The sequence below is a fragment of the Octodon degus genome, unplaced genomic scaffold (genome assembly GCF_000260255.1).
Source record: "Octodon degus isolate 3935 unplaced genomic scaffold, OctDeg1.0 scaffold00023, whole genome shotgun sequence".
Taxonomy (NCBI): Eukaryota; Metazoa; Chordata; class Mammalia; order Rodentia; family Octodontidae; genus Octodon; species Octodon degus.
In genome coordinates, this window is record NW_004524599.1 from 19,051,868 (window position 1) to 19,074,085 (window position 22,218).

Here is a 22,218-nt window from a genome sequence, read left to right on the forward strand (position 1 = left end):
GGCTTATTTACAATTATACTTCTTCAAGAAGTGATTGTTATATATTTGTCTATTTGCCATCCCCCAGTCCCCCCTTCCACCTTCAATCCCCACCCAAAGCAGGTATTTTTTAAAAAATGAAACCAAAGAGAACACCAGAGATGCAAAGAATGGTGCGGAGTCCATCGGTTCCTGACGCGCAGCTGACTGGGCTGGCACTGCCCTGGGCTCCAAAGGCGTTCGCAGTGGCAGCCCATGACAGCTTGGGGCGGCTTCTGCCTGTCGCGGGTTCTGGAGAGTGTGGTGAAGACAGGACGCTGAGGTGGGAGATGGGGAGAGTGCAGCAGGACAGACGTCTATCTCGTGGAAACAAAAAGCCAGTGCTGACGAGGAGCATCCAGAGATGACCCCTCGGGCCCAGCAGGTCCGACAGTGAAGGCGTTTGTGCGTGTACTGTGTCACAAGTTTTCCCTGGAACCCTGTGGTCCTTCATGAGACTGTGTTTCTAGTCTCTTCCTGCGGAGACCCTCCCAGACAGGTCACCAGCTTTGTTCTGCGGTGGTGGTGGCGAAGCCCTCGCGCTTCTCTCCCCTCAGTTCTCGTTCACCTGAGCCAGCTCGGGTGTCAAGTTGACAGTGATGTTCTTATACAAGGCGTCGTACGTGATGTTTGCGAAGTAGTTCAGGTTGTTGAGGCCGTCCAGCCCCTGCCGCCCCTTGGACTTCCTCTGCAGGGCGTACCTTCCAAGAAACTGGACTTCCCCTGTGGTGATGAGGAATGGACGTGTATTTCCCTGTGTCTCCTTTGGCCGGCTCACAGAATAGCCTGCATTCTGTACCCTGTTCCAGAGGTCATCGTCTTCTCCGCCCCAGCCCCAGAAAGCATTAGGAAAGCCATTGATTTTTCGAAACTGTTCCACTGTTAAGCCATTCACTCCACTGAAGAACTCAGCATAAGGAAGCAGATACATATACTTATCCAATTTAGTTGCAAAGTGTCTGGGCATCTGTCCACACCCGTAATAGTTGCCATCACTTTCTCGGATGTGATCCACATCATGGAAGATCAGACAGTCTCAATCTAAGTCCTTCACTGCTTCTTGAAAACCAATGTTGAAAAGCTTGGCTCGATTAAAGGGCTGAGTACCAACTTGCTCAACCACATAAAATGCAAACTGCAGGCGCTGCCGCTGGAGCATGGGGATCAGGTGTCTGAACAGGACCGGGAGGTGCTCGTGACGGTTCCGGAAGGGAATGAGGATGGTCACCTTCCATCGAGGCACGCAATCCGAAGGCTTCCAGTGCCCTCCAAGCTTGATGGCTGGGTCTCTGGAGAAGAGTTCATGGATGGCATCCATTCCGATTTCACTCATATTTATGTCTATTGGGCCCTTCATGAAAGGGAGCCGCTCTGGGCAGGGGCGGTTCGCGAAGTAGGTGAAGTCTTCGGGAAGGAACGTTGTGGTTTGGAGGAAGGACTCGCTGTGGTTCAAGTCAAGAGGATAATCCGAGTCGTTCAGGCTGCTGTTTCTCTTGGCGTAAGCGCTGCGAACCACCTGCTCATACGCCTGGGCTCCTATTGTCCTCACGTTGTCCCGCAGCAAGATGCCTTGAGCCTGCATCATGAAGAAGTAGGTGTTCACTCTGCCGGGCGCCACATAGACGAAGTAGAGCAGCGAGGACGACAGCCAGAAGAAGACGAGCGCGGCGAGCACCAAGCGGCGCGGCAGGCGCAGCAGCCCCCGCGGGCGCGCATGCTGCAGCCGGGCAGCCGCTCGAGGGCCCGCCGCTCCCGTCCGCCGCCTCCTGGGCCTCGCGGGCCTCGCCGGCCACCTGAAGTGGGAGGGGGCCGGGCGGCCCGAGGAGCCAAGATGCAGTATTTTTATACAACGGAGCACTACTCAGGTAGAAAGAAAGACAAACTCAAAGCCTTCACTGGTAAGTAGATGCAACTAGAGGCTACACTCATAAGTGAATAAAATCAGACTTATGTGTGTAAATATCATATTGTCTCCTTGGTGTAAGAACGTGAAAGAATAATTAAAATCTAAAAGGTATAATAGATATAATAAAATCGACAGAAAGTGCACCTAGGATTAAACGATAAAAATGAAGGAAAGGAGAAAAGAGGAAGAAAAAGAAGGGGTAAAACATGAAAGTATATGTACAGGATGTCTGAGATGATTGTATTAATAATTTCATTTAGTTTTTTTAAAAAAATAGCATCTAATGTTTAGAATTTTCACTTTGACTAATGCACTATATTGATATCTTTGATCTGGCCAACTACATCAACGACAGCAATGTGTAATGCAAAACCCATGATTGAATGCCTGTCATCTTTGTCTTCTAAATGTGTACGGTCTCTAACGTCTTATCTATTATTATACTCTCTTCAAAATATTTTTAAAGAAAAAATGATGAAAAGAATGAAGATTTTTGAAAGCAAGTGTTAATATTCAATTATTTCTCCAATCTTACATAACTGTGACTTCCAGTCTTAGCAACAGATTTGATGATAAAAATAAATAATATAACAACCATTGTTAATTAGCTGTTTTCTGTATATCTGTAACTTACATATTGTATGTTACCATGTGTCTGTCTTTTTCTCCTATTTGATTTTGCTTCTGTTTTTTTACTCTCAAAATAAAATAAAATATAATTTTAAAAGTAAGGTGTTAAGTGAAGAATTTATTTCTTAATTACATTATAATTATTTAAATAGAGATGTGTACAAAACAGTTTTAATAATCAGGATCTAAAGTGTATTTGAAAAATAAACAGTGAAGCCTCATAAGGTGGACTTAGAACAGACATTTTCAGAAAGGACAGGGCCATGCAGCATTTTAGAGTCAGGTTTCAGTGCTGTCTCTTTCTGACCCCACCACCATTTGCGCTCATTGCTGTTTTACTTAATAGTTGTGAGTCTCTACTTCTTTTTGCAGTGCTTGTACTACATACACAAAATATTATAATATGGTAATTATGCTACAAAGTTCTGTAAATTGCTTAAGAGCTTATTTTCAAATATACCTGTGAATTGTATGATTGCAGGAAGTGTTCTATTAGATGTTGCAACTTTATTTTTTGATTATTTTCCTATACAGTTTTCTTGTGAAGCAGTGTCCTAATATTTAGCATAAAGAATAGTGATTTTTAAGGAACCTTTCAAAGCTATTTGGCTCAAAAAAAAGAAATGCAAGATTCTGGAAATGCTACACCATTTCACCGCAATGGTAGGGGACTGCTAGCACAATCAAGGCTATAATTGTGATACACAGTATCACAAAATGAGAAAAAAAGAATAGAAACATAAAATGTTGACCAGTACTAACTGTCCTGCAGGAACTGAGCTATAATTTTAAAATTTGTGCTTTCAGAGAGGCAACCACGTGGACAACACACATTTAAAAGAAATGTCCACTAGAGAAGTTCATGAACATCCAGGAGCATGATGTGCATCGTTGGCATCAAATCAGCAGTGAGATGAGGAGAGAAACAATACCAGCCCCCCAGAAGCATTGTGCTGCTCTTGTCCCCATTTCCTTCTCTAGGGAATTTGGATACAGCCTCATACTGCATCACTCGCACAGGTTTTGTCATCAACCTACAGTGCACTTTGAAGATATTCAGAAGATAAAGATTTTGAGCTCTGACATGTTGCCTCAGAATTTTATCCTGTGTTTGATGGTGAGAGAAATGGAAAAGACAAAAATATGACAAAACACTAACAACCTGGAAAACTAAGTTCACATCAAGATTTCTCGTAAGGATTAAAGCTGACCAGTTAGTATCTAAATATATAGTAGTCTATATTTTAGACAAAAGGGTCATGCAAATCAAAACTATACTGAGATTATAGCTTGATCGATAGATAGATAGATAGATAGATAGATAGATAGATAGATAGATAGATAAATGTTCTCAGGATCGAGGCACTTTTGGTCTAATTTTAGGTATACAGAGTATTAAATTCAACACAGAGCTGCCTTAAAAAGTTGAAGCCACAGTTGGCGTGACCCAGCCATACCACTCTTTGGTATATGCACAGGAGAATTAAACTCAGCAGGTCGTGCTAGAGCTGAATGCACATATTTGCAGTGCACAGCTCACAATAACAAGGCTACCGAAGCAGCGCAGCTGTGCTGAACCCCTTAGAACTTTGGACCGCACCAATAGCTCTCACAGGAGAGCGGCCGCCGGGGGCAGGCGCAACGTGCTCACAAACCCAAGACTGAATGACAGAAATGTGATACGTAGACGTGATGGAGGAGTAACTATTTGATCACAAAGAGTACAATTTTGTCATTTTCAAGTAATGAAACGTGTTAAAGCATATCAGCAACCCTCGGAAGGATGCATATGTTCTTCTCATACTTCGAGTGAGCGGTGGGGAGCATGATAACAGCACCGCTGAGGACGCTGCGGGCAAGGGCAAGGGCATCAGAGGGGGGCGGGCACAACTGGGAGGGAGGGTGCAGTGCAGGCCGCACGCGGGGGTGCTCATATGAAATACTGTGTTGCACGTCTGTGGTGTGAAAAGAAAAACAAAGAAAAGGAAAAACAAAATGTTCCATTGCAAAGCATTCAACCAGAATACAATGTGGATGGTGGGATATCTATAGAAGATGTTGCAAGAGTAGGAAAATAGAGTCATTTTTATGACCAAGCAAAACTAAGTTGGCACCCACACTCTCGAGACAAACTGTAACGGGAATTAGGATGGGGAGGCGTTATTATGCCTTTTGCCTCATAAAGTTTAACTGCATTGCAACCTCATAGTGTTCGCTGTGCTGTCCTCTTCTCATTTTCAAACAGTGAAGAAATAGAGCTCTCATCCTGTAATGAGAAAGGGACAGCTGGGAACACATTGCCCAGAGAACTGACACCACTGCTCTCCCACACGCATGGTGACAGGGAAATGATGTTGCTGCAGGCCCGCATTAGGAAGGAGGGCTAGGGGTCCTTGGAAACCGTTTCTCAGTGTAACGCTGGCCATGACAGTGTTTAGGTTCAAAAAGACTTCCATGAGTTAAAGGGGTCCCTATGAGTCCGAAGAGCATCGTGAGACCCTATACCAAATACATAAATGAAAAACAAATTGAGCAAGGAGAACTATAAGCTATTGAATTTTCTTTCAAGAGTGTTGAATCCAGGAAGAAAGTGTAGAGGTTCCTTTACCACAAGGGGAAATTTTAATTCTTATCTTGCATTTATACTTTTATGTGTGAATCAACAACTTCCTCAGGTTTGGTACCTAGATTTTCTTATTCAAAACAAGACAAAAGATTACTTATTTAAAAGGCTTTAAAAAATAGATTTGGAAGAAGTGTGTTTGGCGATAACAAGAATCAACTGTAGTGTCATGTGAAAAGATCAAATTTGAGAGTTTGGGATTGCTCTATGGAAAGTAGAGGTTCCAGAGTTTTGAGCCCTTTTTGTCTGAGTTGTCCTGAAGTAAATCATGCTACATTGTGACAAAGAACCCAGACGTAGCTCTGTGACTGTCTTCCTGGCAGGCTGGCTGCGTCATTGCAGAATGCAGAATCCCCAGTGAGGAGCACCGTTGCTCTGTCCCTAAGCATAATGAATGCCTGAGAGGAAAGGGAGGTGGCTTATTCTGTGGCTCAGACATTGCTCCCCCTCTTGCTTCATAACCCAGTTTTAAAATAATTAACCCTAATTAAGCCTGAACTAACTCCTGAGTCAAACAAGCACCCTAACTGGATGATGAGGGAAAGTCTTTCACTGGGGACTGAGAGCCCTAAAGATTTCCTCCTGCTGGATAAGAGACAGTCATCCCAGGAACTGTCTTGGTGTCACTTCCCAGTCGCCCAGAGCTCTGCTCTCCTGAAGGTACAAATAAGATCCGGGGAGCTCCACACTGCCAGAAGGAAGAGCTCAGACCTCACCCGCACCACAGCTTCCAAGGTAAGTGAAACTCTAGATTCTTCTGCTTACTCAGGGGTGCCAGGAGCCAGGAAATTTTCTCGTGAAAGAAGGATCACTAGCCAGATTAGTCATCACCCATCACCCCCTTAGGGCTTTCTGGGTGCTTCTTTAGAGGGGTGAATGTTAGATGCAGTTAAGTTAGACAGAAATATTATAGAGTCAGATAGAACTGGGACCATGAAGAAGATGAGATACTTTGCTACTGCAGGGGAGACAGCACCTCTGCTGTGGGCCAGATCTCAAGAAAAAAGAAAAAACAAATTCACCTACATCCTTTGGAAATATGCATGTGTCTCTGACTAACCAGGCTTCTATGCAGATGGTCTTGGCAGCCTAGACACTTCCTGTGTGTTTTGATGTCTAAAGGCAATGGTCACAGGACAGGAAGAGTAGGGTCCAGTTCAAGTTAGAAGGTTTCCGAAATGTTGAGGCTCTGTCTCTCTGTGTAGAGTTGGATGTCAGCAGGTGCTCTGGCTTTGGGCAAGAATCTGTGCTGCTCCTGTGCAGGGAATCAGAAAGATACAGGACTCTTGGGTTTCTACAATAGTTTCCATTAATTTCACCTCCAATCTTTTGATTCATTTTGATGAGAAAAAGGATAAAATAGCAATGACACAGTTTCAAAACAGGTTGGTAGGGCAATTGCAATAGTTAATATCTTTCATATCATTGTCTTCATAGTAGTTATTCAGAGGATAAGATGCAGACATGACATTTTGTCTAAACAATATTAGTACAACTCTTTCTTCTCAATAAACTAAGAGAAAGTATCTATATATGTATCCTATCATTATGTATATATATCATATCATATATATATATTTAATTTCTCTTTTCTTTCTGTTTTTTCACAACAAAACTGTCCTTTATTTATACTTTTATAAAGTTATTAACATGTGACATAAGGTTATCTAGCAAATATTAAGTGACCTTAAACAGACAGGATGTTTATCTCAAGACTGAGGTAGCTTGTTTGCTTTAGGCAATGAGGCCTAGTTCCACATACACATGTTTGATCAATTTCCTAACTTCTGTAGCTCCCAACATATTCCCCCTTTTTTTTCAATCATGTATAGTATGACTAAGGAGAGTCATCTAGAGAAAAATTCTCTCAAGCTTTCACAGAGAATAAATAGGCTAAGCAATGGCCTTAACTCATTCAGATGACTGACATTGACAAAAGATCCACAGGGTGTTGTGCATAATTCCAGGGTAAATCTCGAGGGGATTTGACTGATATTATCAGATAGCAAAAGCTCCAATTTTAGTTGTTAAGGTCTTGCCTTAACTTGGTCTTAACCATTTAACAGAAATGTGCAACCACATGGTATAAAATGTAAAGCTATATTAGTATGCTGAGCTATAAAAGGCTCAAGTCAACAATTTTTGACAGTTTCCCATTGTGCTGACAACTCACTATTTTTATGGACTATTGGACTATATTGTATTATTTTGCTTAATTCGAGAACTTACAATCTTTGCACCAGAATAAAGTATGAAAAGGTCCTTTAAAACTTCTCCACACAGCACCCCTAGCTGCAGTCCACCTCCAGTCTTACATAGAACTTGCCTCCATGCATATCATTTCCTGCTTTAAAAGTTGAGCATTTCATTTCTGATGCTCTTTTACCTTTCAAAATGGGCCTTGTTTATATTTGTGTATGTTACAAATCTCTTATTGCATTCCTGTTTAATTTTAGATTTATATTTCTATATCCATTAATAAATTTTCCAAATGCAAGCACACAATATTATAATATTTTTAATTAATTAATTAATTTACTGCTTTTTGAGATATGATATTGCTTTCTAGCCCAGGCTGGCATTAAACTTCTCAAGTTCTTCCTGCTCCAGTTTTCAGCATGCTGGTGTTATACAGTTGTGCCACCGCAGCCCATGTTGAATTATACTTGTAGGTTAATTTATTATACTACTTTTATTATGGCAACTATTATTAATGATTCAGGAGAAAAATATAGTTTGTCTTTGAAGAATATGTAACAATAATAACTCAAGGAGCAATGATATCATGTTTTATTTTGGAAAATAGGCCAGCATAGTCTCCTCTGCTTGTGCTTTTTGGTGCCATCAGATCCGGGTGCCATTTATAGTCTACCTAAATGCAAAGACTGAATTTTATTTATTATTTATTATTTAGTATTTATTTATTTATTTGTGGTACCAGGGATCGAACTCAGGACCCTGTGCTTGCCAGGCAAGCACTTATTCTACTGAGTCATCTCCTCTGCCCAAGACTGGATCTTAAAGTACTTCAACAAACTGTTTTCTAAAACAGTCAGGAAAATGAGTTCTTCCTCCCTTTGCTGACATTGTCATTTCATGAGAAAGAAGGAGTCTTCAATGGATATCACATAACTGGTCCTAAAAGTCACTAAGAGGTCAGGGTTTGGGGCAAATAATAGTAAGCTTGCCAAAAGGAGCCTGGTTCTGACACAGAAAGACAAAATTCAACAGGATGGAGTTCAAAGGCCCATTAGGATATTGTGATGGGTGGAGTGCAGAGATTGCTAACAAACTACACTTTCTCACTGAACACTTGATCACTATTCCTGACTCATAGCCTGTGCATACTTTTCCAATGCTGTAGCATTTCATGGAGTGGTGTCTGTTATCCCTGCAGAAACACGAGAGACAATTCCCTTTGCCAGGGGAGGGCTGGAAGGCACAGAGGATCTTCCTCCAGGCCTGAAGTCAGCGAGTGTCAAGGCTTGGAGAAATCCTGGTCTGGCAGTTCCTGTCATCAGAGGCCTCAGGACAGGGAAATCTAAGGCAGTCCTTCCATATTCTGTAGCTAGTAAGAGTGTATATACAGAAAGCCAGCCCGTGCACTGTGTCTCTCACCTTTACAAATTGTATAGATTTTATAAAAGGGTAGGATTTATTTCACTCTGGGCAATATGCCTGTATTTTGATAAATTTCAAAAGGAAACAGCATGTGTCATATGTGAATACAAACACATTCCTATAGCTAACAATGTTGGATCAAAGACAGGTAAAACATGTCGCAAATTTCACTAAAATATTTTTTGCAGTCATACTGGGACATTCTGACCCCCTCTTTGAGTGACCTCTTTTCATGCCAGCATTGCCTCAACCATCTTTGTTAAAAAGTGCAGTAATTGGGGTGTCTTTTGTCTTAAATTGTTATAGGTGAAGGACCCCACACAGCCCTGAATTACCTGCCTTGTCCTAGTCCTCTTCGGTAAATGTGAGTGTGTGAGAACCGGGCCTGGCTCCATCGGAGTCCACAAGGTCTCCAAGAGAGCTCAGATCTTTGCTCAGATCTTGAAGAAAACTGTTCCAGACTTCTTCTAGGACACTGTCCCTGTTATTGCCAAGTGTTTATATAATACTTTTCCAGAAAGAGATTCATTCCTGATGGATTTTACCTGAGTCAACTTTACTTTTTGGTTGCTATGTAGAGTGGTGCTCCTTCACACTTGATAGGAAGGTTACAAAAGATTTACAATCAGTGAGTCTGGAAGTCAGTTTGGGGTGCAGAGAAAAAGAAATATTTATGCATGTGCATAAAATATGAAGAATTTAGAAGCAGAAAAATAAATTGAAAGAACCCTGGAAATTGAACTGCCCCTCAAATTAGAAACAGAAAGGAATGTTGATGAAGACAAAGCACACTATGTCCGGGATGACGCGACCACATGAGACACTGGCTAAGGAAGATGAAGGAACGGGACTTCAAAGCGTCTTATGTCACTGAGGGAAGGCAAACAGAGTAAGGTGGAGATTCAGGACACTGGAATTCAATCAGGGGAGCAGAGAATGAAAACAGAGAAATTCTGTCAGTGGAGTTTGGGCTCAATTTATCTCTAAGGACACTAAATGTAGGTGGGATATAGAAGGATTGGAATAAATAGATTGGTTTTTAATATGGAGGGAAATACAGTGGCTGGAATGAAAATTGCCATGTCTGAGTACTGTCATTCAAGTTAGCATTTGAGACTGCATAGAATAATACACACACTGTAAAAGGAATAGATCCTTTTTACAAAAGAGTACATTTTATCTAAAACATGAATTTCCCCCATACTCCAAAAAATTGTTATTCTATGAAATACTTTCTGCAGATACATACTATCATTATTGACACTTTCTTCAAAAGGTGTTTGCTGAATCCAACCTTTTCTTTCAGTGCTGTAAGAAATGATTTTGAACCTTGGCAAGGGGACAATCCTTGCCTTTCTGACTGGACTGGGCACTGTGGGGAACACCGTTGTTCTCGAAAGTCACACACGCATGTATCGGGGCTCTGAGAAGAAAGCCATGCACCTTATTCTCATCCATTTGGCCTTCACGAATATCATAATGCTTCTGTCCAAAGGCATTCCAAGGACAATAGCTGCTTTTGGGGTGAGACACTTCCTCGATGACACAGGCTGTAAGGTCGTGTGCTACCTGGAGCGGGTGGCCCGGGGCCTCTCCATCTGCACCAGCAGTCTCCTCACGGTCTTCCAGGCCTTCACCGTGAGCCCCAGTCACTCCAGGTGGAGGAGGCTCCAGCCCAGTTCTTCACGATACATTCTTCTTTTGTTTCCCTTCCTCTGGATATTCAGTTTTTTGACGAACATCAACTTACTCCTTTACATCACGAGTGCTAGTGAGAACACATCACAAATTAGCACGAGTGACTACTATTGTTACTTTCAGCCAGAAAGTCAGAAGGTACGATTGATGATTCTTGGTACCATGGCCTTCCGGGACGCTGTGTCTCAGGGCGTCATGTGCGGCGCCAGTGGCTACATGGTGCTTCTTCTCCATCAGCACCACCAGCGTGTTCTCCAGCTGCGGAGCTCCAAGGTCCTCTGCAAAACTCCCGCCGAGGTCAAAGCTGCCCAAAGTGTTCTCCTTCTGATGCTCTGTTTCCTCCTCTTTTATTGGGCAGATTGTGTTTTTAATCTACTTCTGAATTTCTTCCTTGAGAATAATCTCATATTAAATTTTAAAGAATTTCTCACCCTTGGTTACGCGATTCTCAGCCCCTTTGTGCTGATTCACAGAGATGGACATGTAGCTGAATGCTGCTCTTCTCAGAGGGAGAGAGGGACTTTCAGAAAATATTTACTACCTGCATGCTTTCCATAAATAAGTTGAAATAATTCTTATTTTATTATCTGCTATATAATAAAAATCCAGGTAATACAGCTGAAAAATATAGTTAATTGTCATGCATCAGTGCTGGTGACTGCAGGCTGAGAGCGACCTCCTTGGAAGAGAGCCCAGGGTGCTGGCGCTGCAAAGCCTGCATCCAGCAGACAGCCGCGAAGTTTCCTGCTAGATGCTTCTTTTGTCGGCACTGCTTGTGGTAAGAAGTGCTGCAAAGTCATTGCCTACTAAATGTGTTCCCCAAGAATCTCATTCCAGAAACTATTTTGAGATAAATGTGTTTGTATGAGACATATAAAAGGAACAATGTCTTTTCCAGTTCTGCTTTGACGATAAACTTAAGTATTCAGTGAAATGGCTGTTTTGGTTGTTTTTATTAAGCTTGTTTCTTAAACTCCTATTAGTACTCATTTGCAGTACAGAATGATTGTAATCTCTGTAGAGAATTAGCATACATAATTAAGATATTTTGGTTCCTTTTTGCCCTCCCTTTCCCCATTTTATGTTTGCAGTAACATGTTCATTTATTTGCTTTACAAGAACTTAGGAACTTATTATACATACAAAAAAGAAGCCAGACCGAAGCAACAAGATCATATAAAACATGTAAGCCCACGACACAAAGTACAGGTACACTTTCAGCCCTGGGCCTGGTCACACATTCACTTTTCTGTTTTATGACATTTGGGAGACATGAAAGCCTTGGCAAGTGTGATTGCCTGTTCTCAGAGACATTTTTTAGAAAGGAAACAGAAGGTAGAATTTCCCTGTTCTATTTTTTCTGAATTGCAAATAGTTTAAATGGATTTTTTTTTTATTTTTATTTTTTGACAGAACCAAGGATTGAACTCAGGTCCTTGCACTTGCCAGGCAAGCGCTTATTCTACTGAGCCATCTCCCAGCCCCAATTTTTTTATTTTTAAAGGAGAGTACAAATTAGTGGCAGTTTTGTATAGAAGAGTGGGCGGAAGAATTCCAGTGTGCATTTGAGGTGGTGTAGCAAGTCTCCACATGAGCAGTCACACTGAGCCTGACTTTAGGAGTTGTGTGTCTGCAGAGCTGCTCAGAGACGGAGAGGAACGAGAAGCAGTAACCCACCAGAGCGAAGCTGTGAATACAGCCTCACTGCTCCTCCTCAGTCAGGTAAATTGGAAAGCATCATGTAGACCTTGGGGGACACTATGGAGGCACACAAAGGGGTGCAGGGATGTCATTTTCAAGAAATGATGCAATTGTGGCTTATCATGTTACAGAAATTAAGCCCAACTACAAGAAATTTAAGTTGCACACATTTTCCTATAAGAAAAAAGTGCAACATACATAAGTGTGTGCATGCACACATGTGATAAAGAGCAGGTGACATAGGTGTGGGCAGAGAGTCCAGAAGGTCAGGAGGGGCTCGGAGTGGAAGCAGTGCGGGGGGGCGGGGCATGACACCAAGCAGATCACCATGCGCCACCTGCAGGCTTCACACTCCCCATCCAGGCCTTGCTCTTCCGTAGTACTAGTGTGCACCAATAAACGAAGCACCTAAAGGAAAACCATCAGTGTGTGTGATAGCGACCTAAACATTTGTGTTCCTCACAGAAGTTTCTTCCATGAATAAATGACAACTGGTGTTTCCATCACTTGCCATATGGGTTTAAAGCCTCTCTCTGTCTCTGTCTCTGTGTCTGTCTCCATCTCTTTCTCCCTCTCACTCGATCTCTGTCTCTCTGTCTCTGTCTCTGTGTCTGTCTCCGTCTCTCTGTCTCTGTCTCTGTCTCTGTCTCTGTCTCTGTCTGTCTCCGTCTCTGTCTCTGTCTCTGTCTCTCTCTTTCTCTCTCTGTCTCTCTGTCTCTCTGTCTCTCTCTCTTTCTCTGTCTCTCTGTCTCTGTCTCTGTCTCTCTCCCCCCTCCCTCTCCCTCTCTGCCTCTTTGCTCTCTGTCAGATCAGATTCCCCCACACTCCACCCTGCAGAGCCAACACTGGAACCATTGCCCCCACTACAGCCACTATCAACTGCCGTCACTGCAGGCTCCCACTCAAGTGCCTCCCCCACTGACTGCTACTGACCACTACCAGAGCCTAAAACTGCAGCCATTGCTTTACCTTCTGACCTGTTAACTTTCAGGAGCTAAAGGGATACCTCGCTCTCTCTGTGCTCCCTCTCCCCTTGCCTTACTTGACCACCTCCTTCCAGTTACAAAAAAACAACTAATAGCACATTTCCCCCCATCGGCGTGTGCCCCTCCCTCTGCTATCAAGCTGATGGCAGGATAACAGCCCATCTATCCTTCCCTTTCCAGTTGAGCCTGCTGCTCACCCTCATTCCCCTTCCCCTCAGCCCCTTCTGCAGATAGTCTCCTGGTACAGACACAACAAAGAGACCCTAAGTCACAGCGTCCCGCACTGCCTTTACAGTCTTCTGGCCAGCCTGTGAGTGCAGGCCTCACGAGTCTTCAGTGCTCCTCCACTGTGGTGGGCCTGTGCATGCACTCTGCTCAGTTGGCTTGCTCCTGCTCAAGCTTGCTAACTACAAATAAGAGTTTTTTATATTTTTCAAATTCTTCATGTAAGAGGTCTCTGCTAATTGCCCTATAAACACTCTGACTAGTGTCTCATACTTAAAAACTTAAACAGGTCATCATAATTTAACCTGGCCAGAAGTATATTTGAGTGCACTCTGAACATAAAAGTGTTCATGGATGTCATGTATGTTTATATGTCGTTCTGTCAGTAGCTGTTCCTTTTTTTATTTGAGCTCTAAAAACATAGACTAAAATACATGCTTTATCTTGAGTTACCAGCTGGTCTGAATAATATCAAAATTAATTTACAATTAAACAAAAATCATTAAAATGGGGAGAGATTGTTGGACAAGTCTCTTGATTGGTAGAGGGTGGTCAACCTTTGTCATCGATGGAGAACCCCCAATAATCTCCTTAGAGGATACCCCTAATAATTTGGTAAAAGAAAAAAGTTAAGATAAGGATTTCTCATAAAAGTTGCTACATTAAATATATTCATGCCTTTCTCTTATGCTCCAGATACTGATAATAAGAGTCCGGGTGGAGCTTACATGAGGTCATCGGTTAAATGGTAACGAGTCATCTGTTACAACTGTCAAGCAACACTACTACATATGACTAGTGATAGATGTGATGTCTTGGATTTGCATCAAAGTAATTGGAAGTGGATGGAGATGAGACAGAGATATGAGTGAAGTTAGTCACACCCTGAGCCCATCATTGTAAAAGCTGAGTGATAGATGTGGAGAGTTCACAGTGCTATTGTCCCCACAATTAAGCGTGTTTTAAATTGACTATAACAAAAATAATTGCAATAAAAAATAATCTGAACCACACTCAAAAAATTGGTTTGTGATAAAATGTTCAAATCAGTTGAAAAGAGTTGTTGTGCCCAAGGTTACAGGTGTGCACACTATGCAGGGCATAAAGTCCTAACCTTGCTGCCCTGAAATGGGGCAATCAGCAGAGCTGCTTTGGCTTGAGGGCTCCCTGGAAAAAGAGCTGGCTTTTCTTGTAACTGTTTCACTCTATCCAATCTTGCTTCATTCCATCAGTCACCATACTGTCCTCAAACTCATGGTGATCCTCCTGCCTCAGCTTCCCAAGTCCTGGGATTACAGGCCTGGGCCACCACACCCAGCCCACTGCAGCTTTGATTCAAAGACTGTTCCCTGCTCTGAGTAACATATTGGTCATTCTTTTAAGATAGTGATAGATAGTACATTAACATTTGCTATACTCTAATTATTTTAGTATGAAATTTTATTTTATTTTTTATGGAAGTAAGAACACTATTTTCATATTTTATTAATATCTAATTGTGACGTGCCGACATAGTTAAAACTAGACTATTCCCTAAGGAAGATTCTGCTCCTTCATTTTTGCGTCGAGCCAACTGTTTGGGGGATACCCTTCTTGCAACACAGTCACAGTTATGGGAGTACAAGTTGATAAGAGCATTTACTAGAACAGGTCAAAATTTCCCAGGGAAGTTGAAGATGCATATCGCTTATGATGCAACACAATTCCTTGCCTGAGCATATGTTCTAGAGATTTCTCTCACACCGTTCACATTAGTGTTCTTGGGGGAACAGGGAAATGGTAGTGTTGCATGGGGGTGTAGGGACGTCAAGACTTTGAAGGTTCAGTGAAAGACTATCTTTAACAAGAGCAACAAAATAGGTCTGGTGTGGTGGCACGTGCCCCTACGCACAGCTACTCAGCAGGCTCAGGCAGGAGGACCACCAAGATTCAGGCTGGCTTGAGCAACTAAGTGAGACCCTATTCCCAAACAAAATTAGATCAGTAAATAAATATAAAGGATTGAGGGTATAGCTCAGTGGTAGAGCACTTGCCTAGCGTGTGAGATGCCCTTGGTGGAGGATCCCAGGAAAGAGAAAAGATTGCCCCTGTGGAATGAGAGGCTACTTTTGCCTGAGGACTCAGGCTGAGATTTGTGATTGATGCTGCGTTTAGTCTGCGTACCTGAGGCTGGCTGGCGGGAGGACAGTCACATGTGTGCACAGGGCACAACAGGAATGTGCTCTTGTGAGGAGCAGAGGTGTCCAGGTAAGGGGACAGCAGGAGCAAAGCTTCCTGGATGGGCCAGGGCAGAAGGGCTCACAGGCAAGAGGGAATTTCTGCCACCCACCATGAGAGCAGCTGTTAGAAGGCTTGAAAACTGACTGAAACAAGGCAAGTGGGCTGCAGAGACAGAAGGAGTGAGGAGCGGTCTCCAGCAGAGGGAGAAGAGAGTTGATGCTAGTGTGATTCAGGGGGAGTCCGTGACAGCAGCTCCTGTCCTTGGGAACTATGTTCTCATTTTTATAAACATGCTCTAGTTAAAAAAAATGCTTCTAATAAGTGGTGAATAGGACAGGCTAGCTTGGAACAGACTCTGAACTTAGTTACTGGACTTTGGTTTGATTGGCATTCGGTGCTGCTCTCTGATAACCATTACACGTTCTCAGAAGCGGCTGTCGCTGATAGCGTTGCTGTGATCCCATGTTAAAGTGGTCAGTGCTCTCGCTAGGTGACCGCAGGGAGGGCCACTGTGTCCTTCTGAGTCCCGTAGCACCCATGTCTGATCTTAGACAGGAAGGTCATGCCCGTGTTCATAGACCTATGGATGGCAGCTGGAGATCCCATCCCTCCCGTCCGTAAAGGGCCTAGGCCAGTGTCTTCTATTCATCTTGAACCAGAAAGCCATTCAGGGAACAAGAATATCCTGAGAAGGTTCAGAGATGCTTTCGTTTCTCGTGTGCTGCCTCTTTTGCAGGACACTGGATTAAAAGACCGTGTGTGAGAGAGTAAGGTTTCAGGTGGGCTCCTCAAGGAGAGCAGCTTTTCTGTTTCCAAGGCTTCTGATGATACTTCCAACACTTGCTCTGGTTCCTTTCTCAAAAAGAGGAGGAGCACACAGCTGTCCTTACCTGCAGTTCCATCCCACTGTGGACCCTGGAGCTACCCATATTCTTAGACCCGGGAGTCAGAGATGCATGTTGTTCAGTGAAGGTTCTGCTGGTTCTGGCCCTCTCCTCTCCTTGCACCTTTTAGCACGAAGAGACTGGCCTGCCTTTTGTGATGAAGTCTCTCGAGTCCCTGTGGGCATCCTTGTCTCATCCCTGTACATCCCTCCCCTTTCTTTTAGGCTCTTCTGGCAAGTTTCAGAAAATACAGTTCATACTTTGTGCCCAAACCCTTTGTCTGGCATGTGGTGTGCTCCTGGGTAAATGGCACCCCAATATAGTTGGCCAGCTTCCGTCCTTCAGGAGAGGAGGGAGAGGACCTCAGGTATGCACTGATCAGTGAAAGGAAGAGGAGGCGGAGCAGCGAGGAGGAGGCGGAGGAGGGGGTGAGGGAGGGAGGGAGGGAGACAGAGACAGAACAGAGATAGAGAGACAGAGAGAGACAGATGAAATGGGCTTAAAAATAATTGTTTTAGTGTTTATTTTTCCCTACTTCATTTGAGGGTTAGCATGCAAAAATATATGAAAATTGAGTATGTAGTTTAATCAATTCTTACATACAGAATAAAGCCAGATAACCACCCACTTCCGGCACACTGCAAACAGCATTTGAATCTCTCTCCAGCCAGCACCACCGCCAGTGGGCCAAGACTTTCTATCACCACACATTAATTTTGCTGGATTTTATTGCTTCGTTTCCTTTTGTTTTGGGGGAACAAAATCCCACTGCTAAATTCATGCTGACCTTCGGCTCACAGTGCACATAGAACAGGCTGGCCTTGAGCTCTCAGCAGTTCTCCTGCCTCGGCCTCCTGAGTGCTCTGCTTCTGCATGTGCCGCCATGCCTGGCTGCTTTTGCTGCTCTTGAACTGATGGCGCTGGAACACTGCAGTGTGTTCTTTTGGTGTCTCTTTTCTTGCTTCTTGTCGTGGCCTTGAGATTTATCAATAGTCTGTGTACCTATAACGCATTGATTTTCTTTGAGTTTATATCTCCTTAGCCCATCTCACCCTTAGCGTGGTGAAATCAAGCTTTGATGTCCAGCTAGAGAGAGAGCCCATGTGTGCAGGACAGATCTTAGGTCAGAAGACTGCTGATCCCTGGACCTCTGAGGATTTTAGGATCAAATTGGCCTTAGGACCAAACTTTCAAGGTGACTTTGCTGGAGTATTGTAGTAGACACCCAGATAACCGCCAAGCTTATCATTTTACCCTTCTTGACCCTGTTTTATATATTTCTTGGCATCTCTGCTTGCTGAGATGTGTGGATCTGCCCAAATCAATGAACCTCTGTAAAGTTTCACTACCAATCCTGTTAATTCATAATGTATGCCCTACTCTCACTTCTGACCAAGGAGAAAAAGGCAGCTTAAGATGAATCAGGATTATTTTTAAAGAGCACATTCTAATAATTTGATGAAATATCCTTAGTGGAAGAAAGAGGAATACATTGAATTAGTGTGAATTATATTTTCTTCTTTTCTGGTGCTGAGTAACAGACCCGTTACCTTGCACGTGCTAAACAACTGTTCTGACCCCAGGCTCTGCCTTCCTGCTTTTCCCTTCCTTCTTGTATCCCATGTCCCCTGCGATGCTGGGGCTTTAACCCAGAAGTGCTCTACCACACCAAAATACACTCAGCCCTTATGGAACTGGTATTTTGAGAAGACAATCTATACCCACTTTGAAAATTTACACTTTAATAAGATGGAAAATTAAGAAGAAATGGAAGGATTCCTTGATCCATATGAATTGCTGAAGCTGAATCAAATAGAACTAAAACTCGTAAGTAAACTGGTATCAATCAATGAAATTGAAGATGTAATAAAAAGCTATCAACCAAAAAAAGCCCACATCATTATGGATTCCCTTCTGAATTCTACAAAACATTGAGAGAAGACCTAACACCACCGTTTCTCCAATTCTTTATGAAACTACCTCAGCCAGGGAATTTTCAACTTTCTTGTTGAACCTCTGAGTCCTTGACTGTTGCCTCCCACGACTCCTGGAGGATCCTAGATACAAGTGTTAACGACCTGGATGTCCACTGGCCTGGAGATGCCTCAGAGGAGTCTCTAACCCAGGCTCACACTTTTGACAATGGGTCTATTCCTCTGTAAGATTCTAAATGTCTTGAGTAGGGTCAGCTTGGATCCTTTGAGGGATGTATTTTAAGTCTGACACCCGTGTCTCTTGTCCCACCCCCCACCCTGTCACCCAAGCTCCTGAGCTCTGAGAATAATCACAGCCCTTTCCTCCAGCCTGCACCCCCCCACTGCCTGAGTCCTGGAACAATGTCTACTATGCTAGAACATGACCCACCTACTAGGTCAAGGCACCCATTGCACTGACCACATACTCATCCATACCCCCTCCCCTATCTCAGTGCCTACCTTTGTGTCACCCCAACTAAGCCAGTTCCACTGATCCTCTATGCTACCCACAAACTGGACTTGGGCTCTCTTAGGAGTTACTCCAAGAAATCCCACCCAGAACCCCAAATTCCTTGGCTGCGTTCTTTACACTGCAATGTCTAAGATGGATGAAATTAAAGGCTTGGGGTGTGGCTTAACAGTATAAGTGCCAGCCTGCCAAGCAAAAGGTCCTGCGTTTGATCCCTGGTACAAAAACAGAACAAAACAACACAAAAAACCCAAGACGGGTAAAGTTAAAGACGAGTGACATCCCAAGTGTAGATGAGGATGTGGAATACCTGAAACTCTCAGATATTGCTAAAGGGAATGTGAAATACTATCATCGCTTACTTGTGCTCTTACAAAGAAAGGATTAACGTCCATGTATAAGTCTGTAGAGAGACCCATGTTCATCTCTTGATGAAATATCTGGAAGTGGAAAGACTGGGTCAACTTCTGGGTGCATGTTTCACTTTTTAAGAAACCTCCAAATTGAAGCTAGTATTTACATCCCACCCCTTGTGCCTTTCCTCCCTCCCTCCCTCCTTCCCTCCTTCCCTCTCCCCATGTTTTCCTTCCCTATTCCCTTTCTTCCCTCCCTCCTTCGCTCCCTGCTTCCTTCCTTCCAATAGACTCCCATTCTGCTGCCCAGGCTGACCTCACATGGAATCCTCTTGCTTCAACCTCCCATATAATGCATTTAAAAGCACCCACAATGTAGCCTGTGGCCCGCTTTCCTCACTAGCACTGTAGACCACGTGGACCTAATGTGCAGGTAATTATCAACAGCTGATGAAGAGTTTTCATTTTCTATATATGTATTAAATGTTTTATAGAAAGGTTTGAAATGTGAAAAAGATACAGAAATAGAAATTACATTTCAATGACCAAGGCAGTATTCTAGATACCAAAAAGCAAAACATAACAAATTTATATAGTAAAAAAGTACAGTGGGGCCGGGGAGATGGCTCAGTTGAATAAGTGCTTCCCTGGCAAGCTCAAGGACCTGAGTTCAATCCCCAGCTCTGAAAAAAAAAAAAAAGGTACAGTAAGCATATACCTGGCAAATGAACATGTGATTGTATCTAAACGTTTGCCTAAAAAGTAACAACAGAAACAAACAAACACAGTTTCCTTTCATATGTTCATTACTTACAAACTTAACTATTAGGATAAATGATAATACATGAATACATGCTGTGGATTCTTTTATTTATTTATTTATTTTGGCCGGCTCAGGCTGCCATAGGGTCGGGTCATGTGGAGCTGGGGGTCGAAGCACCATCCCCTGTGCCTGACTGGGTTTGCCCAAACAGCCGCTTAAACAACTAAGCTAAGCCGCAAGACCAGTGTAAGCTACGGGAAAGTTGTATTTCTAATGAAACAGGGTCCCTAAAAAATGATAAAAACTTCTTTTCTTTTTTTGTTTGTTTTTCTTTTTTTCTTTTTGTTTGTTTGTTTTTCACAGAACAACAGAAGAGTTTATTAGAACACTTTTTAGAAAAACCTTCTGGGAGAAGAGACTCTAGTGAGTTTGCACACGGTGCCTCTAAGTCCGTAGTTTTTTATAGATAAGCAGAGATGGAAATGATTGGATTGCTTAGTGGCCTCTTATTACAGGGGACTGTGGTTTTAAAATGACTTCTTGCAACTCAGTTCTGCTAAGCCAGTTCTCAGCCGATAGAATTGAAAGGAAACAAAGATTTTACAGAAAACCTACTTATTCTGCACTGAAGGTCCGCATAACTCAGGAAGTAAGAGAGCACCAAGTGTCAGCCACGCCAGCTGACCAAGTCCATTGTCGGGCCAGAGCCCTCCTTCACTGTCTATTCCTATTGTAATTGTTGTCAATGTGGCTGATCACTCCACTTTCACTCATGCTCTTTCACTAGCTAGCTGCCTAGTGAGAAACACACTGTGTGTTCTAGTATCACCACACGTAAGGAGACCATCCAATAAATATAGAGATTTGGAAGCAGGAAAGAACAAATGACAAGGAAAAGAGAAGAAACACAAGAACAAACCTATTTTCTTAAATGCCTGCTAATTTTAAATCATTCTAACCTGAAAACTAGAACAAGGTAATTGAAATTGAATCCAGGCTGCATATACATAAAATGATCTGATCATTGTCTTTGGGAAATAAATGATTGCCTAGAACATGAAAGTGCCAGGCTTTCTGGCTCTAAACTGCTTTATTTGCCTTTTACAGAACTTCTGTAGAGCATGAAAAGAAGTGGTATGGCAAATAAGAAATTAACAAAGTCACTTAAACTCGTTTTGACACAAATCTGCATAAAATATACACAGTAAAACTCTCTGCTTAAAAGATTTTAACAACACAATTCCACCCTGAATAAAAGTTAAAACCTCATCAAAGAAAAATATTCATCATTTATATAGCATTGTTAGAGAACTGATTAGATTTTTTTCTGGGTGGATTCGAACAGGAAAGATATCAAACACAGACATTCATTTAAAAATTGTTCACAAAATATTCATGATGTTGCATATTGCTGTTTATACCATCTTAAAATTTTCTGCCATGGATAAACTTTGTACTATTTAACTTGAGGACAAAAGAATAACTTAAAGTGTTTTTCAAAATGAGGACCAAAGATGCGAAAGAATTCTAACGTGGGCTGAGTAATACGCATTTGAAACAAACTCCCTGTGAGGTTGTTCTGCATCCTGAAATACCCTATAGGGAAGAGCATCACTTTAAAAATCACAAATGTGTTTCTGACACGGCAGAATGCTCTCTAAGTTGAAATTGTGAAGATCACTTTTCATTTTAAAACAAGTTCCAGGCATAAGAGAAAAATGCATGCCTGACAAAAGAACATGTGACTCTACCTAAACATTTTCCTAAAAAACAACAGCAACAGCAAACAAACAAACACGTTTTCCTTGGCTATGTTCATTACTTTTAAACTTAACTGTTAGAGAAAATTATAATAAATGAATGTAAGCTTTGGGAAATTTATATTTCTGATGAGATAAGGCCCCTAAAAAAGATAAAAGCATTGTCTTAAATGCCTATGAATTTTAAGCATTCTAAAATGCACACTGGGGGAGGCCGCGGCCGGGAAAATGGCGGACCGAAAGGCGGGAGAGGAGAAGCCTGAGAAGTCGAAGCAAGCTGGAGCCGCCGGAGTTAATTCATGGGAGCCTCTTCTACTGCCACACAATCTCAGTTCCTGCTATATACTCTAACAGTGGAAGAGACTGTTGGGTCAGTAGGTGACAA

General features: G+C 42.6%; 1 protein-coding gene and 1 pseudogene across 1 annotated transcript; one reads left to right on the forward strand and one right to left on the reverse strand.

Moving 5' to 3' along the window:
- Nucleotides 1–293: 293 nt before the first annotated feature.
- LOC101563605 lies at nucleotides 294–1,756 on the reverse strand (annotated as a pseudogene).
- An 8,359-nt stretch (nucleotides 1,757–10,115) lies between these two features.
- Nucleotides 10,116–11,054, forward strand: LOC101564003 (vomeronasal type-1 receptor 4-like). Its single transcript, XM_004628469.1, has one exon. It carries the CDS (start codon nucleotides 10,116–10,118, stop codon nucleotides 11,052–11,054), a length of 939 nt encoding a protein of 312 aa, XP_004628526.1.
- The last annotated feature ends 11,164 nt before the right edge of the window (nucleotides 11,055–22,218 follow it).